At 39.0% G+C, this 16,048-nt stretch overlaps 2 protein-coding genes across 2 annotated transcripts; both read right to left on the minus strand.

The window, feature by feature from the left end:
* Positions 1-237: 237 nt before the first annotated feature.
* Positions 238-3,218, minus strand: LOC117939315 (glucagon-1-like). Its single transcript, XM_034864557.1, has 6 exons — positions 3,146-3,218; positions 2,944-3,049; positions 2,163-2,318; positions 1,255-1,371; positions 632-775; positions 238-549 (listed from the first exon to the last, which is right to left on the minus strand). Exons 2-6 carry the CDS (start codon positions 3,036-3,038, stop codon positions 525-527), a joined length of 537 nt encoding a protein of 178 aa, XP_034720448.1. The 5' UTR covers positions 3,039-3,049; positions 3,146-3,218; the 3' UTR covers positions 238-524.
* Positions 3,219-4,776: 1,558 nt separating this feature from the next.
* On the minus strand, positions 4,777-14,620 carry dpp4 (dipeptidyl-peptidase 4). The gene is made up of 26 exons (XM_034864449.1): positions 14,415-14,620; positions 14,224-14,311; positions 13,703-13,801; positions 12,705-12,796; positions 12,466-12,540; positions 12,278-12,330; positions 11,974-12,046; positions 11,631-11,751; positions 11,008-11,162; positions 10,814-10,908; positions 9,839-9,968; positions 9,161-9,199; positions 8,577-8,675; positions 8,384-8,454; positions 8,061-8,111; positions 7,822-7,934; positions 7,612-7,659; positions 7,421-7,519; positions 7,252-7,321; positions 6,964-7,158; positions 6,653-6,707; positions 6,417-6,516; positions 6,258-6,316; positions 6,076-6,148; positions 5,786-5,859; positions 4,777-5,348 (listed from the first exon to the last, which is right to left on the minus strand). The coding sequence occupies exons 1-26, from the start codon at positions 14,415-14,417 to the stop codon at positions 5,256-5,258; spliced, it is 2,223 nt and encodes a 740-aa protein (XP_034720340.1). The 5' UTR covers positions 14,418-14,620; the 3' UTR covers positions 4,777-5,255.
* Positions 14,621-16,048: the final 1,428 nt, after the last annotated feature.

Here is a 16,048-nt window from a genome sequence, read left to right on the forward strand (position 1 = left end):
GTTGATGCCCAAGGCATACTCGTGTGTGTGTGTGGGTGGGTGGGTGTGGGTGTGGGTGTGTTTGTGCGTGTGTGTGTGGGTGTGTTTCTTTTTTTAATTTTGAAAGTTCAACTTCAGCTTCTAGAATAGGTTTATAATTAACTGTTTATTTAAAAATAATGCCACAAACGCACACTGAAAAACTTTAATTTGCAGAGCGGATTAATAATATGCAATGAAAACCACCTACACTACATGTTTTTTTTAAAGGCCTACCTGAGATTTCACTTTTTGTGTTCTTGATTTCACTTTAAAAATATAGAAAACAATTTAAATTTGTAGAAAAAATATGTCCTTAATTCCGTTTCTTCTCTCTGGTTGCACCATAAAAACTATGGAAGAGTAGTAGTTTTTGTATCTTTGCATCACATACAGTAAGTATTTAAAATAGTGTTGACATTACAACATGCAAAGCAGTATGGCTTTCTATTCCTCCTGTATATGGCTTTGTGTGCAGAACACATAGGGAGTCCTGTAGGAGTGTCTTATTGGTCCTCTTGTCTTTTCTTACTGCAAAAAGAGAGAAGATCACAATCATGCCGAAGCTAGCATTTCCAGCAATTATCATTTCAGCTATGTGCCTTGATTTTACCTCCACCCTGAAGGCTTGGAGGTCATGACCCAGAGTAAATATTCCTTGGCAGCCATCGAGTCCAGCACCTTGTTCACATCACTGGTGAAGCTCCCATCTACATGCCTCTTGCTGAACGCCTCACCGCGCCTGTCCGTTTCAGATCTGAGTAGGTACACATGCACACAATGTAAACACTGCCCATTAAGGGTCAGTAACCCCACAATGTGGACACCTGCCATTTAAACTCTACTATTTGGCCTGCAGTGCAGCAATAGTCAAAAATCATCCTTTTCATTTAGATAATTCTGATAAGTGACTACATTGTGTTGCTTTGATCAATCCATGATTTGTTCATTGTCCACTGGCATGTTATGTATCAAAAAGAATCATTGCACGCAATCATCACACAGTAGTAACATATCAATCAACACAGTGTGAAAAGTTCAGGTGATTTATTTTTAGCACAACCACAAGGGACATCGAGGGGAAAAAAGCAAAGAAAGGAAAAAGTGGCACATGAAGCTGTTGATTAGCTCTTTCTCTCTGACTCAGTCTCTCTTGTCATGGTGGAATCAGACACAGGCAGGCAGGCTGTAAGGGGGTTTGGTACAGTAGGAGGAGGAGAGGGAGGAACAGCCTACTCTCTTCTGACTTGTCCAGACTTGAGCCGGTTAACAAAGTCTTTGATTGCCTGATCCTTGAGATAAGCGCTCACGTCGCTGGTGAAGGTCCCATCTGCGTGGCGCTTTTCTTCAGCACTAAAAACACACAGTGAGGGAAATATTTCATATTATTTTTAAAGTTTTAAAAAGCTGAAGAGTCTGAAGCAAAAACCCGATCAGTGGAATACATCCCTGTTTATCAGTGGTCGAAAGTACTGTAAAGTTCAATTTTGAGGTGTACTTTACTTCAGCATTTCCTTTTAATACAACTTTAAGTACTTTACTGCACTTCAGAGGGACATATTGTACTTTTTACTCTGCTAAATTTATCTGGCAGGCATAATTACTGGTCACTTCTCAGATTACCATTCTAATGATGTAGTAAGCTTATAAAAATCAATGTATGCGAGTCTATATTTGTGTAGCAGAACTCTGTTTTTCTTCTACTGTCTTTCATTAATCATCACCCGACCACTCAGATTTATCCTGTGACCCTTTGGAGGGCTTGATCCTTAGGTTGGGAACCAAACTAGCCATTGCTTACTGTACATTGGGTAGGTAAAATAAGGCACAGGGTATATTTTACTGCAAAATGAGTACATTTACTTTACGTAGTAAGTACATGTATCCAATAATACTTCTGCACTCATGTAAGATTTTGAATGCAGAAATTTTAGTTTGGAATAATTTTACATTGTTGTACTGGTACTCAAGTGATACATCTGAGTGCTCCTTTCACACCTGCTGTTTAGCCATCTAAAAGTTAATTGTAACATCCTGAGCTTTAATTTAACCAGTGTTTGATTATTTAAGCCATATTGCCAAACAAGACGAAGCTTTTTACAATAAATTTGTATGATAGTTTTTAGAATGGATCCCACACTGACCCGCTCCTCTTGTTGTTCATCAGCCACCGAACAAAGTCCTGCACCTTCATGTCCTCCAGGTATTTGCTGTAGTCGTTTGAGAAAGTTCCCTCCGAATGTCTCTTCATGTTCGACAGCTCCCTTGGCTCATCCACTAATGTGTCGTCTGCCTCAAAGCTGCAGTGCAGGAGAGAGAACACAGTTTGACAGTTGCAATCCCTTTGAATATAAGGGATAGGTTTGCATGGAATTCTCCAAAACACTCAAGATGATGCCAACGAATCGTATGTAAAATGCATCTGTATCTTCCATACAAACATTCACCACAGGTGTAAAGCCGTATCAACTTTTCATTTTCTATTCCATCTCCCATTTTGCTTTGCTACAATTTGTTTTTTTGCCCAAATGTATTTATATTTATTAATTTGATAATCCACATTTTCAGCATCATAATTCTTGAACTTGTACAGTAGCCCCTATCATCACTAGATTTAATTCTTCAAATTACGTTTTGTCTTTTATCCTTTTTATCTGGGATACATTCAGGGTTTTTGAAGTAACAACATTTCAGCTTTTGTTGTCATGTTCCCATCATTTTTGCAGATTTTGGATGAACATGCCTAGCGTACAAATTTAGAGTTTAACCTGAAATGAGCCCCCATTAGCACAATTTGAACTGTGAGCCAGTTGGTTTTGGGACATAGAATCTTCTATTTCTCTACACAAAGTATGACGTTTTATTGCAGAGCTCCTAAAAGTAGTTAAACCTGAAACATCATTAATTTAGATGTGATTTCTGTACCTTAATTGGTCCTCAGCCTCCTGTAGAACCTGCCAGCTGCTCTGGACAAAGCCAAGAACCAGAAAGATACCAGCAAGGGAGTGAATGCTTTTCATGGTTATAACCTACACAGACACACAGACGCAGAGGTTTCATATTGGATCAGGCAGCTAAAGTTAAAGTGCTTTGCTGTTGCAACAAAACACAACTCACCTTTTCTTTTTTTCTTCTTTTTCTTCTTTCCAAAGAACAGTGCTGTTAGTTCCTCTGCTTGTTGCTGTCTCTTACCCTCCAATCGAACTCTATGGGCTTATATACTGTTATAGGAGAAGGAGGATGGATCTGCTCAGGTGGGTCAATTTTACCACTCTGCCTGGTCCACCTGTTACTCTCAACCCATTAGACACGGGCCCCGTCACATCGGCCAAATCAACAAGCCAAGCATTTGTTCAGCAAGGGAGATGCTATTCATGCGTGAGGCCAGCTGGTACTTAGGTGTTAAGATCAAACAAGCACAGCTCATCCTGGTTAACAGAAAGTAGGGAAGACGCTTTAATGTGCTACTGTGTCATCACAATGGGAAGTGATAGTGTGCTGTCATATCTGGAAGGTGAGTCAGTATTTGTGAGTTCTTTCCGATCAAATATAAAAGATGAGGAATATTGACCATTTATTTCATCAGTGGCAGTTAACTCCATTTTTACAAGGGCCATAGTTCAGCAAAGATGCTCTATAAAAGTATGAATACATAACAATACAGTAAATCTTGAATTTGACTCTCACATACACTCCCGTGTATTTTATTTGTTGAAAAATATATATTAGCAGTGTGTCAAGGCTGAAATAACACTATTTCTCAGTTGAGATTGCCAAAACATTTCAGTGGATCCAAAAATTGTCAGAAATTGAACTTTTCTCCTTTGTCTGAAATCATTTTACACATAAAGCCCAGTAACTACTTGCCCTCTCAACCACCTCCCCTTCTCAAAGAAATATAAGATGGAGTTTGGGTATTTTTGAGCATTTTCGCCATGACACTCCTCCATAACCTTTACTCTAACAAGACTGAGCCTGCTAGCAGCTCTGCGAGGCTGTACTCAGACACAGTGGTGTTCTGAGTTACTGTAAATTGTAATGGGAAAATGTTTTCATATGTCATTCTATACTATGCATGTGTTGAGTATTCATATAGTTGTTCACATGCTTTTCAGGGTGTATGACTTTTGAATCTCTCTTTATGTGTCCTCCCTGAAGGAGAAGACAACTTATAGTCTTTGCATTTTTCCTCCAAGGACAAATGCAACAAAGTCCGACAGAAACAGTGTTCCAGAGTTTTGGTTATCACAGCAGGCCACCACAGCCTATCCAAGACACAAGTTGTTCTTTTCCAGCTAAGATAGAACGACCAAACACATAAAGACAAAACAGCTCCAATTTGTCTGCCTGGGAAGATTAATTGTTATACTAAGATTAGACTGTTCTCCAAACAAGGTCTTCTTTTCTCTGGGGGCCCGGGATATAAGGCAGGATATGACTGATGTACAGTTGTGAGACACTTGTCAATCTGTAGCCGAAGTGTGCATAGTGAAAGCCGTTCTCGTCATTTGATTGTTCTCTGCAGAAAACAGTTAAAACTTCACTTTCAAAGACCAAACCTTGATTCAGTTTTGCAGTCTGTCTTTATTTTGTTTCAACAAAGTCTCACTTCCAACAAATTCCTCTCTCGCTGTACAAGAAACTTCCACGACAAAATGCTAACATCAGCATGCCAAATTACTCACAATAACATCTGATCTTTTATCTAAGTAAAAATACTAATACCATACTGTAAAAATACTCTATTACAAGTATTCAAAGAGTTCTCATTGTTGAATTCTTTATTTTTTGAAACAATTATTACATCAGTCAACAATCTATAACATTTTTGTAAAATTGATGAAAATTACTTTGGTGCATTACATTTATGTGCATATTTCAATACATTACTATAAAAACTATGTTCAAGTAGTACAAGTAGTTCACTTATAGTAGTACACTTTCATATCATTACTGTAGCCTATATCTTGATGCCCAGGTCAAATATAGTTAAATTCACAAAACTTTGAAAAGAAATACATATTTAAAGTATTTGTGGTACAAGTAAACATGTAAGTTATCATTTCCAGAGAAGCACTTTTTTTTCTGACTGATGCATGATAAAATTTAACTTAATGGCATTATGACTCGGACCACTTAGTACTTTTCTGGCATTTGAAGAACTGAAAACGTAATCCCAATTTTTTAGTTTTATTCACATGAGGTTGTGAAAAGAGATATTTGTAACCCAGAGGACTTTATGCAAAGCACCTCTGTAGGAAGTGACTCATGTGGGTGTAGACGTGTTGATTGGCCGAGCCGCCAAGCCCATGATCCTTATCTGTGTACCACTGAAAGAAAAAGGACAGATGTTGGGATGTTGGGTGACTGCACTTCTTATTGACAAAGTTTTTTAAAGACAACAAGGTTAGCTTGCCCCTCCCTCCTCCTTCTCATCCCATCCCATTTCCCCACCTCCTGTGGTTCTGTGCACTAACCCCCCAACCTCCCAACCCACCCCCCCGAATCCTTCTTGTTGGTTATTGGCTGTAATGCTGGAAGACTGATCATGTTTGATGGTGCACGTTGGCACAGTTTACTTTTGTTGGCATTTGTGGAGCCTTGGCTGTCTACAGAGACCACGTTTTTTTGTACAGGGGACAGGCAGCTAGCAGATAGTGAGGAGATGTTTGCTGTATGTGACAAAAAAAATGCTGTAGCTTAAAAAACGTGTTATAGCACCCTAAGTCTTCCAGTCATTCCAATTTGGATTTTCAAGATAACTTACCATCGCCTCAAAATCCACCTGCTCGTCTACTAGAGCTTCAGAGATCTCGGCTGCCTGCTGGAAATGAACATTGTCTAGAAAACACAACAAAAATCAAAACAAAATAAAAAATCAACAAGGTTCTCAATGCAATCCGCCCATTTTAATCAAGAAAGGTCACTAAAGACTTGACGACTGACTTTTCCAAAATACCACTTCAACTGTCACAAATGGAGAGAGTTTGATCTGATGGTAGTGCTAGATAGGTCGACAAAATCCTAAATCCTAAATTGTGGAACTGCATAACTCACCATCAGCTGTTCCATGAACCAGAAGATACTGCACTGAATGGAAATTCTTGGCTCTGGCAGTTACTGTTGAGTTCTGCACAAAATCAGATTTTTGTGTATTGGTGAAAACAGCCAACAGCATGTATAATGACCGTCAGATACAAGAGACGGTCATAACATCACATAATATGTGTGAAACTTACAGTGTAGGCAAGAGAATTCTGTGAGGGCTCCATCATGTAACGCTCTGTGTAGATGGAATCTGGAAATGACAAATAGATCATGTGTGCCATTTAAATTATTGTGTTAGGTCTGGGAGGCTGTCAACATCAAGAACGTGCTTAAAAAGACAAACAAAATACCATAATATTCCCATTTGGACACTGGAGCAACTGCCATTCCACATTTAAAAACTCCACTTCCTGATCCCAAGACCATTGAAGTCACATATCCACCATAAGACTGTGAAAACAAATTCAATTCTGTAGCTCATCCTAGCCCTTTAATAAGACCAAGCACACTGACAGCACGGTGAAAAAGAGTAGAATAGAAGTAGCACATTTCAGGACAGTTTTAATACAAGTTGGTAAGAACTTACCCAGCCCCAAATAGCAACTCTGTCTTTGTCTATGAAGCCCATTTTGATGAATTCCCTAAAATGTAGACAAGACAATTATCTCAATAAGGACAGTACATTACAAGAATGAAGATTGGCCTTCAGATCATTACAGTAACTCGATGATGCTTATGCCATTTCCTGTGTGTATGTCTGTGTACACCTGGGCGCGTTTCAACCACAGAAACAAGTCAGATCCAGTTTTATCAAGCTTTACTGGGAAACAGAGGGTCAAGCTGTTTGTTCGAGCGAAGATGCATTGTCTTGTCTAAAATGGTCCTTGCTATCCTTACCTGGCTGCTGTTATCTGATCTTCCACCTCATAGGTTCCCAGACCTTTGTAGATTGCATGCATTAACTTGTCGCCTTGGTAACCGCTTCCTCTTCCGTCAAAGCTTGCGACGATGATTTTCTCAGTGCTGGCCAGGTAGGTGGACCAGCTTACCCTGTAGATGAAGTCTGCTTTCTGACTACAAGGACCGGCATACCTGGGAGGGCAAATCAGGATCAGTTTATGAACTCTTTTGAAAAGCATTTTTAATTAAGTTTTTTATATTTTTATTTTTTTAATAAATTCTTACACATCTATTAGTAAAGGGTATTTCTTGGATTCATCAAAGCCTGGGGGCAAAAACATCTGATACCAGAGACCTGTCGAAAACAGCCGAGATGTAAATAAAGTATTCCCAGTTAGTTAAAAATAGCGTTAAAGAAAAACTTTATTACTTTAAATCACTATAATTCACTTACTATGTCCTTCAAATGTGATGGAGGCTCGGCGCATACTGGGCATTTGGATGTCAGATATCAGGCTGCGAAATTCTTTATTGTCCTCCAAAACATTTAACTCTACGAAATATAGAAATATAGAAGTCTCATTCGAATAACATTTTCTCCTCCTTGTTACGATTGTTAAATTGAATTTCAAATTTGTGGATTACCTTTATTTTCCCTGTTATCCATGAGAGCATAGTAAGGAATGCCAGGACCTTTGTGTAAAAGTTCCAATTAAATTAGCTTTTTTACATATTTTTAAATGTAATATTTATAGAAAAATAAGCAATAATTAATATGTTACAGAATATATCAATAATACAGACAGTGGTATATGGAAAAAATAAGAGGCATATGAAAAAATAAAATAAACTGACCACTGCAGCTCATACGGTAGAAGGAGGCATTGTGGCTAAAGTAGGCAGAGTTATACTGACAGTCTTCTCCACGCAATGCACAAGTCAGGCAATCAGTCGCTTGATTGGTCAACCTGACACACACACACACACACACACACACACACACACACACACACACTTTAAGTCTGAAGAAATGCTTTCTAATCAAACATTGTCTTTAAATAAAACACAAACGCTACAATAATAAAGACCCTTACCTGTAAACATGCCTTGTTCCTGGCTTGCCCCCTTCATTACTTGAATAATAGCTGTGAAATAATTGGTATAAATGAGAGAGGTGGAAATTTCAGACTGTAGTAAAGAAGGGATTCAGCTTATGGGACTTAACAGTTGTGTCTCTAACTCCATCATAACTTAGCAACAATCTCAACGTTTCCAAAAACACACAAAATGTTTGGGAAAGTTCATAAAGTGATGCATCCAGATCTTGAATATTTAAAGTTTTAATAAAGCATTGTAAATAGCAGCACAATTATAATACACTGTTATGCCCAATTTCTTTTTTTCACAAGAGACTTACACACTATCCGCAGTTACTTTCAAAATGTCAATGACTTCCCATTCTCCAGCGGTGATTGCTTTAGCTGTGCCCTACATGATGAGTCAGAACAGAATGTGTGTAAGTAACACGCTACGGAAAAATATGGATGATATAAAGTCTTAAAAAGAGCTTCTTTTGCTAATGTGATTCTGAAATGAGTCAGTCTACCTACCCCGAGGACATGATGGATGTGCTTGTACCCTTTAGTGTCGCTCATCAACAGGTAATAGCTGTTCTTGTCTGCGGCAAAAACGGGTTCTGGTGGAGAGAACTAGGAAGAACAAGTACTGTATATTATGATCATATATTCTCCTACTGCTGTACTTTGTCGGTGGCTCTCAACTACACGCCCGTTCATTTCTACTGAGAATGTAAAACTTTAAAAAACAACTTACACATATACAGTTTCACAAAAATAAATAAATAAAAGGTTCAGCAATTTCTGGAAACAGCTGGAAAATGGTGCACGTGTTGGAGACTATTTTGGTACTGGTGCTCTAGTGAGTATGCCTGACAGCAGAGAGGTATGTGTGGGATTGAGTCACAATCAACTACAGCATGCAACAGTGTGGCTCACTGATGTGTTTTCAATCAATTTTGGACAACAATGGATCTCTTTGGCAGAGTGGAGGAGAAACACCAAGCTTTGGACAGACATGCAATATTTGTGGGTAGTTAAAGTCATTGTTGTTTTTGATCTTTTCAGGGAATTTATAAAGAGAAAAAGAATGTCCTTTAACAGTATGTTGGACTTACCCGTCCAATCCAACCCGTGGGACTGTGTACCTCCAGATGCTGTAAAAAGGAATACAATAGGTTTTTACATCTGCACTAAGATATATTTTATTACAGTATATCAGTCTTGTCAGTCCAAACAATAAGAGACGTTGCAACACAGAGATACATTTAGACAACCTTTTGCTAACATTTGCAACAATTTTGACTATGGTCAGTAACAAAACAGATAAAAGCAATGTTTGTGACATTGAGCTAAGAAAAAGAAATGTCCATGATCCAGCATTGTCAAGTTTAAATGGTCTTGGTATGTTCCAGGTAGCTTAAAGGATAATTGCATACACGAATTTCAGTCTGCCTGAAAACAATACTCAGATGTCCATTTGTACATTGCAAGTGTTATTGGTTGCTGCATGTGTCTCTGTTGTCCATACATTGGAATAGTTTAGTCATGCTAGCAGCATGACTCTATGGATAGCAATGTCAGTTGGTCCACCACTTAGGTCCAGCGTCAAATATATCAAGAACTGCTATTGGATTCTCATAAAATGTAGAAACAATTGTGGTCTCTTATCCGCCCTTTCAGTATAAAAAATGCTATAGGAATTCATTGTTATTTAAATGGGTTGCTTCTCTGTGTGATGCCAGTGCAAAATTTCCATCTAGTAAATTGTTCTAGTGTAGAAAATCACGATTTACCTCAACAGGATCCCACTTAACTCCACTAAAATTGTAGATTTGAAGGATGAGGTGGTTTTGTACTCTCTTCAGCCATTGAACAGCTATTTGTTCATCCATCACCCATGTTACAGTGGCCAAGTAGTGCTCACTGAGGACAAGAAAAAATGAAATACATTATTACAAAGGTAAGCTCCTATCTATTTATGATTCCATTCCCTGAAAGCAGGAGGATGTGTTACTCATATTTGGTGCAATTTTAACCATTTTTTTTTATCACTTGAGAACTGATAATAATTGTCCAAATTCTCCTCACAATACCAAATTAAGACACCCAGACCTTGAGGAACACCATAGATTACATTTACAATACATATTTTGGTGATTGGATGGCTAGCACTTCTGTTCTGGAATCTGCTCAGACACCCCCTTATTGCCAATATCCAGTACCTAGGGACGCCATACAGCCGCTTACTTGCCTAATTTGTAGTTTAAAGTTTCGTTAGGCTCACAATAGCTAATTTTATACAGTGAGAGGAGACTCATGGGTACCAATAAAACCCTTTTTCATGAAGATATCTCAAGGTGAGAGGTCAATGGGCCCCTGTGAAAATGGCCATGACAAGCCAGTCTGACATGGCACCACTGGGTTCCTTAGATTAGCAAGTTTCATATGACATAAATATCTTCCCTCTGTTAAAAACTGAAAGAGTGGGCACCCAGATAGCTCAGTTGGTAGAGCGGGTGCCCATGTATAGAGGTTTACTCCTCGACGCAGCTGGGCGGGGTTCAAATCCAGCCAGCGGCCCTTTATAGCATGCCACTCCCCTCTCTCTCCCCTTTCATATCCTCAACTGTCCTATCAAATAAAGGCCTAAAATGCCACAAAAATAATCTTTAAAAAAAAAAAAAAAACTGAACGAGTAGGCCGGGCCCACTGGCAGGTTGTCAGATTGTTAATATGTTAACAGAAAAATATATACGGTGTTTTATTACCTCGTGCTGAGTGAGTCTGGGACAACAACTTCAGTAATTGTTGTGTTGTCAGTGTCTACAACAAACAGTTTCACAATAGGGTTGGGAGTACCTGGCTGCACAAGAAAAAGACTGTAAGAGACATATACAACAATGCAATGATCCCAATGAAGGCTTGTTAGTCAAACACGCCTTAGATGGATACCCTACAGTACCTTTGGATATGGAATGGAAACAGTGCTGGGGTACTGGTTCTCGCCATACCAGGAGTACTCTATACTGTGGACCTCTGTGTCATTGAACTCAGCATAAGCCACGTACTTCCCTCCGGGTGACCACCACAGGCCCTGAGAGGATGAGAACATCTCCTCTGGAAGGGGGAAAGCGTGAATCTGATCAAGGATTACTAAATTAGGATTCAGGACTGTGGGGTCAGGTTTGGGATTCAATTCCCACTCCAAAAACCGTCCGTTTAACCGTCTAACTTACAAAAAGGCAGAAAAAAAAAACTACTTCCTGACATGGCATGCTGGAGAAGCTAGATTTCACAAAACATTTCACACATTTACGATAAATTTGTATTGTATTTTATTGTATTGCATTGAAAATTCACATCCCCATCTCCTGATTAGAAAGTTTGTTAAATATTTACAAAACAATGTACGTGTGCGTTTCTGAAGTGAAACTACTTCAGCAATTACAATTTATCTCAAAATATCTGCAGCCTGTAATGGATTGAATGAACTAAGAAGTTTAGAAGTGAAAATCCAAGTATACCAAAATAGTACTTAAGTACTAACCTCCTTCATGTCTCTATGTCTTATTATGTACAACTTACCCTCATACACCCAGTCCGGGATCCCATTTAAAATAAGATTCTCCTTGCCATTGAAGGTGACTTGATGTGGGGGTGATGCAGGGCTGCTCTTTATATACACATTATTTTCCCAAACGTAGGCCTGAAAATGCAATACGATACAAACATTCACAAAAAAAGCCTGATTTGTTTTCTGAACAATCCCAAAACCAGATTAAACCTTTGTTGCTCTGCTGACGTGTGCTGAAGTGTCAGTTGGTGAAATATTTCACCAACTGCAAAGCCAAACTGTCACTCAAAGTTACTGTATATGTAGTACTTGTATACTCATGCAACCAATCTTTTTTTGTGTGTCCAAGCTTACCAGTTTGTTCCCTTCAGGAGACCAGGCAAAGTACTGGACTTCTTCAGGAATGTCAGAGGGTGTGAGAAATGTGCTGAAATAAATAAAAAATATGATATTTGGGAAACTGTAGTGAGCTTTACTTATGTGCCGTATTAGTATTTTATTTCAGAAGAAATATTTTAAAATAATCCACTTTGCATGCATAACACAACACTTGGTGGATGCTTTTAACTGGAGTGCATTGCATTATCATAAGTGCTGTTTGAAGAAAGCCACATAATCAAAATATAAAGTAATGAAAATCTGTAGTTCAGATACTTACTTTGATTGCAGGTCATACAATGAATATGTAGCTGTAAATGAATGCCGCCACAGCTAATGGGACAAAAAAACACTGTGCTGTGAACAGTTTCCTTTTTTTTGTGATCAAATATTTTTATTTACACAATTAACAAACAATACACTGGGACAAATATGCATCAGGTTAATGTGAATAAAAGCGTAGTGTACCTTTGAACGGTTGCTTATGAATGCAACATATTTGCGGTCAGCAGACAGCTGGTATTCATACGCGTCTTTTTCGTTCTATTTTGGAAAAAGAACGCAGTTATGGGAGTTTCACTGCCTAAGGACTTACAGACAACACTGCATTTTTTTGGATTGGTATGTATAGTTGTCTTGCTGAGTTAATGTGGTTTGTGTTGTTCCCTAAAAGAAGCACACAGATGCACACAAGCAGGGTGACTTACAAACTTATCTCTGCTCAAGAACTCTGACACCGCTCCCGTGACGACGTCGTGGAGGAAGACTGAGCCCTGGGACTTATTCAAATACTCATTATCTGTGGAGGAAGATGACAAAAATGCTGTCATTCACAATAGAATATTGGATTTAAAATAGAGAACAAGTGTGCAAATCCCTGAAGACGTCAACTAATTTACACTTAACAGCAAGGATTGCCAATGTAACAAATGCATCAATCACAATTATTTAGGAATTAATGATGGATGTATCGTTTATCAGTTATTTTAGGATTCAGCTTTAACCATACTAGGGACCAAACAGACCGGATATCTCAAGCTCTGCTGCAAAGATTTTGATCTTTGATTATTCTTCTTATTTCTTTTTAAATCTGTCTCTTGTGATTCTATTGTACTTCTATAAAGTTCAAAATTACTTCTCTCAAGTTCAGCTTTGCAGGGCAACGTGTTGGTGTTACAGACTGACTGTCAAACAGCCTCACAGCTTTATATTTTAAAGGATAGGTCTAGTTCTGCATGCATAGGTCTGACATGCACTTTTCTGTTCTACTGCTACTGGATTAAAGCTAATTTGGTATCAATTAGATTGACAGTCATTAACTGATCATCCATTAACCAATCACATAAAGTCATTGTTATGTCATCATACCTTATTGGTGAGCAACAGGAATGCATGATAATTACCCTGCATTAATTCATGTGTTCATGTTCATGTTCATGGGTTTTTTATCCTTACAATAGTGTTATGACAAAAAGTCCATGTTTACAGTACATCCCATAAAAACATTAACACACAGACAGATGAATGAGGGGATCGATCAAAGTGAATTAGTAGCTAGACAAAAGAGAACCATGTAGCTGATAGATAAGAAGCACCCTCAGAGACACATTGACAGTTTAGACAGTACAGTACACATGTGGCTGCAATCAATGTCATCATGGTCCACCTTCCCTATCTCTCCTTTTTACTGGCACCATTTTCCCACCTGAGATCCACCTAATGCTGATGGACTTTGGTTTCAGTGAACTGTTGAAGACATCCTCTAGGGTGAAAGTTCTCATATTCTGGTCCCCCTTCTGCTTCTCTGAAACACGTTAGAGAGTGGAGTTGGAAGGTCACAGGGTACGTATAGGATATCAAACACATCATCATCATCATCATCATCATCATAAAATAAGCTAAGTGCTGTAAAGGCTGTAACAGATAATGACGAGTGGAATATTGCTCACGTCAATGTGTGTTTGGGGTAATTATGGGAATTGTCATAGTGTGTGACTCAGGATGAAACTATTGAAAGGCGCGCCCATGTTGTATCAGAGAAACGAATCCTGCTGTTGTGATGTCACGCACGGATTTCCACAAGAACGTGTTGTTATTCTGAGATGGAAAACGATCCAAACGGATCGTGCGTAATGACGCGTTCGTACCTTTTTTTCCGGATGCGTTTAAAGGTCCGTCGGAACATAACTGATGTATTAATGTCAACGTTTAGTAGCACAGACTCACCTTTCAAATGTATAGCCGTGGGAACCGCTATCAAAATGACGACCACTGCTAGCCCAAACACTCCGAGGATCACCTTTCCGATGGAAACCTGCGCAGAGTTGAACGGAGTCAGAAAAGTGCTCCAAAACGCTATTTGGCGAGGCATACGCCATGTCGCCAACATCTATATGTATGTATTAACAAACCAGCACCATTGTTTCTGCGCGTGAAGTGTGTCACCAATATCCGTCCAAATCACAACGTCATCGATCCAGACGGCTACACGCGCGGAGAACACTGGCTAAAGTTATGCGATCGGCTGGCTGTTACATATTATCTCAACTGAAGTTCCAAAGGTGGGACAATAATGTCCAGCGGAGTAAAGTTCGTCAGTTTTTATGATGTACCAAGTAAGGAGGCGTGCAACTTGTTGCTGTTCCCCAAACTCTCCACTGTTCAAAACAAGTCATTCATAGACCACCTTCACTCTGAGAATATGACCAACTAACGTTTATATATATTTATAAGGACTTTCCTCATACATTTGATAACATTATTCTACTTTTAAATTTCCAGTCACGTAGCCTTAAATAAGTTGCAGTTTTGTTCAAAACCTCAAGACGTTAGTACTGTAATGTAATGAACTGTCTTATTCCATATCGGTTTAATGAGTGATCAGTCACGGTGTGGCTAGCAGACCAGTACACTTTGTTTTCTTTCTGTCCAGCTGTCATACAGATGTAGAACGGCATCTCACGGCACTGACCACGCCACTCTCTCTCTTCTGCCTATAGGCTGTCACTTTCCATATGAGGAAAACTCTGTTCAATTGTCAAATCAGGGCACCTTTTAACTTAATCGTGCCATGGGATCGCAACGATGCCAGGCCAGGGGCATAAAGTGGGCGGACGTTCCCACCTGCCCCCCAGTTTTGGAGCCCTTGCTCGGACCACACACATTTTCAAAGTTGATCTCACACACCTGTAAATTTCGTGACTATCTTGCACGGTTGCAGTTACTTTTTCCTTCCTTGTGCCAAGAACTACATTGCATTCTGGGATCATAGTATTGTTGCTGTTTTAATCTGATTAACTTACAAATCGACATGTTTACTCTTTTAAAATTAAAACTCTAGTGCGTAACTTTTTGATAATAATAAACGCCATTACAAGCCATGACCCTGCTAACAATTCTCGGTTCCCAGAACAGGTTAGGTTTGGTTGTGTATCCTAACGTCACAACCTTCAGAGAACGTTCCCCTAACGTTATCCTAACGTTGCAACCTTTAGAGAACGTTCCCCTAACGTTATCCTAACGTTGCAATCTTCAGAGAACGTTAAACCCTTACCTTTAAGCCATTGCCAAATGAGTTGTATTTGTATTTCTCAGTATGTTTAGAAGGATCTGTCTTAGTCATTCTTGGAAATTCCTCCTTTATGGGTATCACAGATATGAGGAAAATTAAAGACTAAAGCATTTTTCCTGAATTTACATTAGTCATTACTGTACTTCATGAGCAGACCCAAACATAATCTGCAGATTTCTTATTTGCAGTTTTTAGCAGTGACGCAGAATAAAAAAATCTGAATTTAGTAATTTGTTTCTGATTAGGGTGGAGATGTGTGAATGTTATGTGTGGGTTTTATTTTATTTGTTACACTTGTTTGAAATCAGCAGGAAATTCAGAGTTCTGCGTCTGCAGATTCCATGTGGCCCTGATTAGGAGTCCCAGTATTCAGGTCCTGAATAACATTGTGGTATGAGCAGTCCACCACTGCCTCAGATGACTTTACACTAGTGTTTGATAGCTGATAACAGCTGTACAGCTAGGACGAAGGCTAATAAA

Source organism: Etheostoma cragini, chromosome 24, assembly GCF_013103735.1.
Source record: "Etheostoma cragini isolate CJK2018 chromosome 24, CSU_Ecrag_1.0, whole genome shotgun sequence".
Lineage (NCBI taxonomy): Eukaryota > Metazoa > Chordata > Actinopteri > Perciformes > Percidae > Etheostoma > Etheostoma cragini.

Bases quoted from the DNA above. Each gene is read 5' to 3' on its own strand.
- LOC117939315 (XM_034864557.1), bottom strand. From the start codon at position 3,038: ATGAAAAGCATTCACTCCCTTGCTGGTATCTTTCTGGTTCTTGGCTTT. The intron at 2,319-2,943 runs GTACAGAAATCA...CCTGCACTGCAG, and splicing joins GAGGCTGAGGACCAATTAAG to CTTTGAGGCAGACGACACAT. The intron at 1,372-2,162 runs GTCAGTGTGGGA...GTGTGTTTTTAG, and splicing joins ATGAACAACAAGAGGAGCGG to TGCTGAAGAAAAGCGCCACG.
- dpp4 (XM_034864449.1), bottom strand. The intron at 11,752-11,973 runs GTAAGCTTGGAC...TTGCATTTTCAG, and splicing joins CTCCTGAAGGGAACAAACTG to GCCTACGTTTGGGAAAATAA. The intron at 8,455-8,576 runs GTAGGTAGACTG...CTCATCATGTAG, and splicing joins ACATCCATCATGTCCTCGGG to GGCACAGCTAAAGCAATCAC.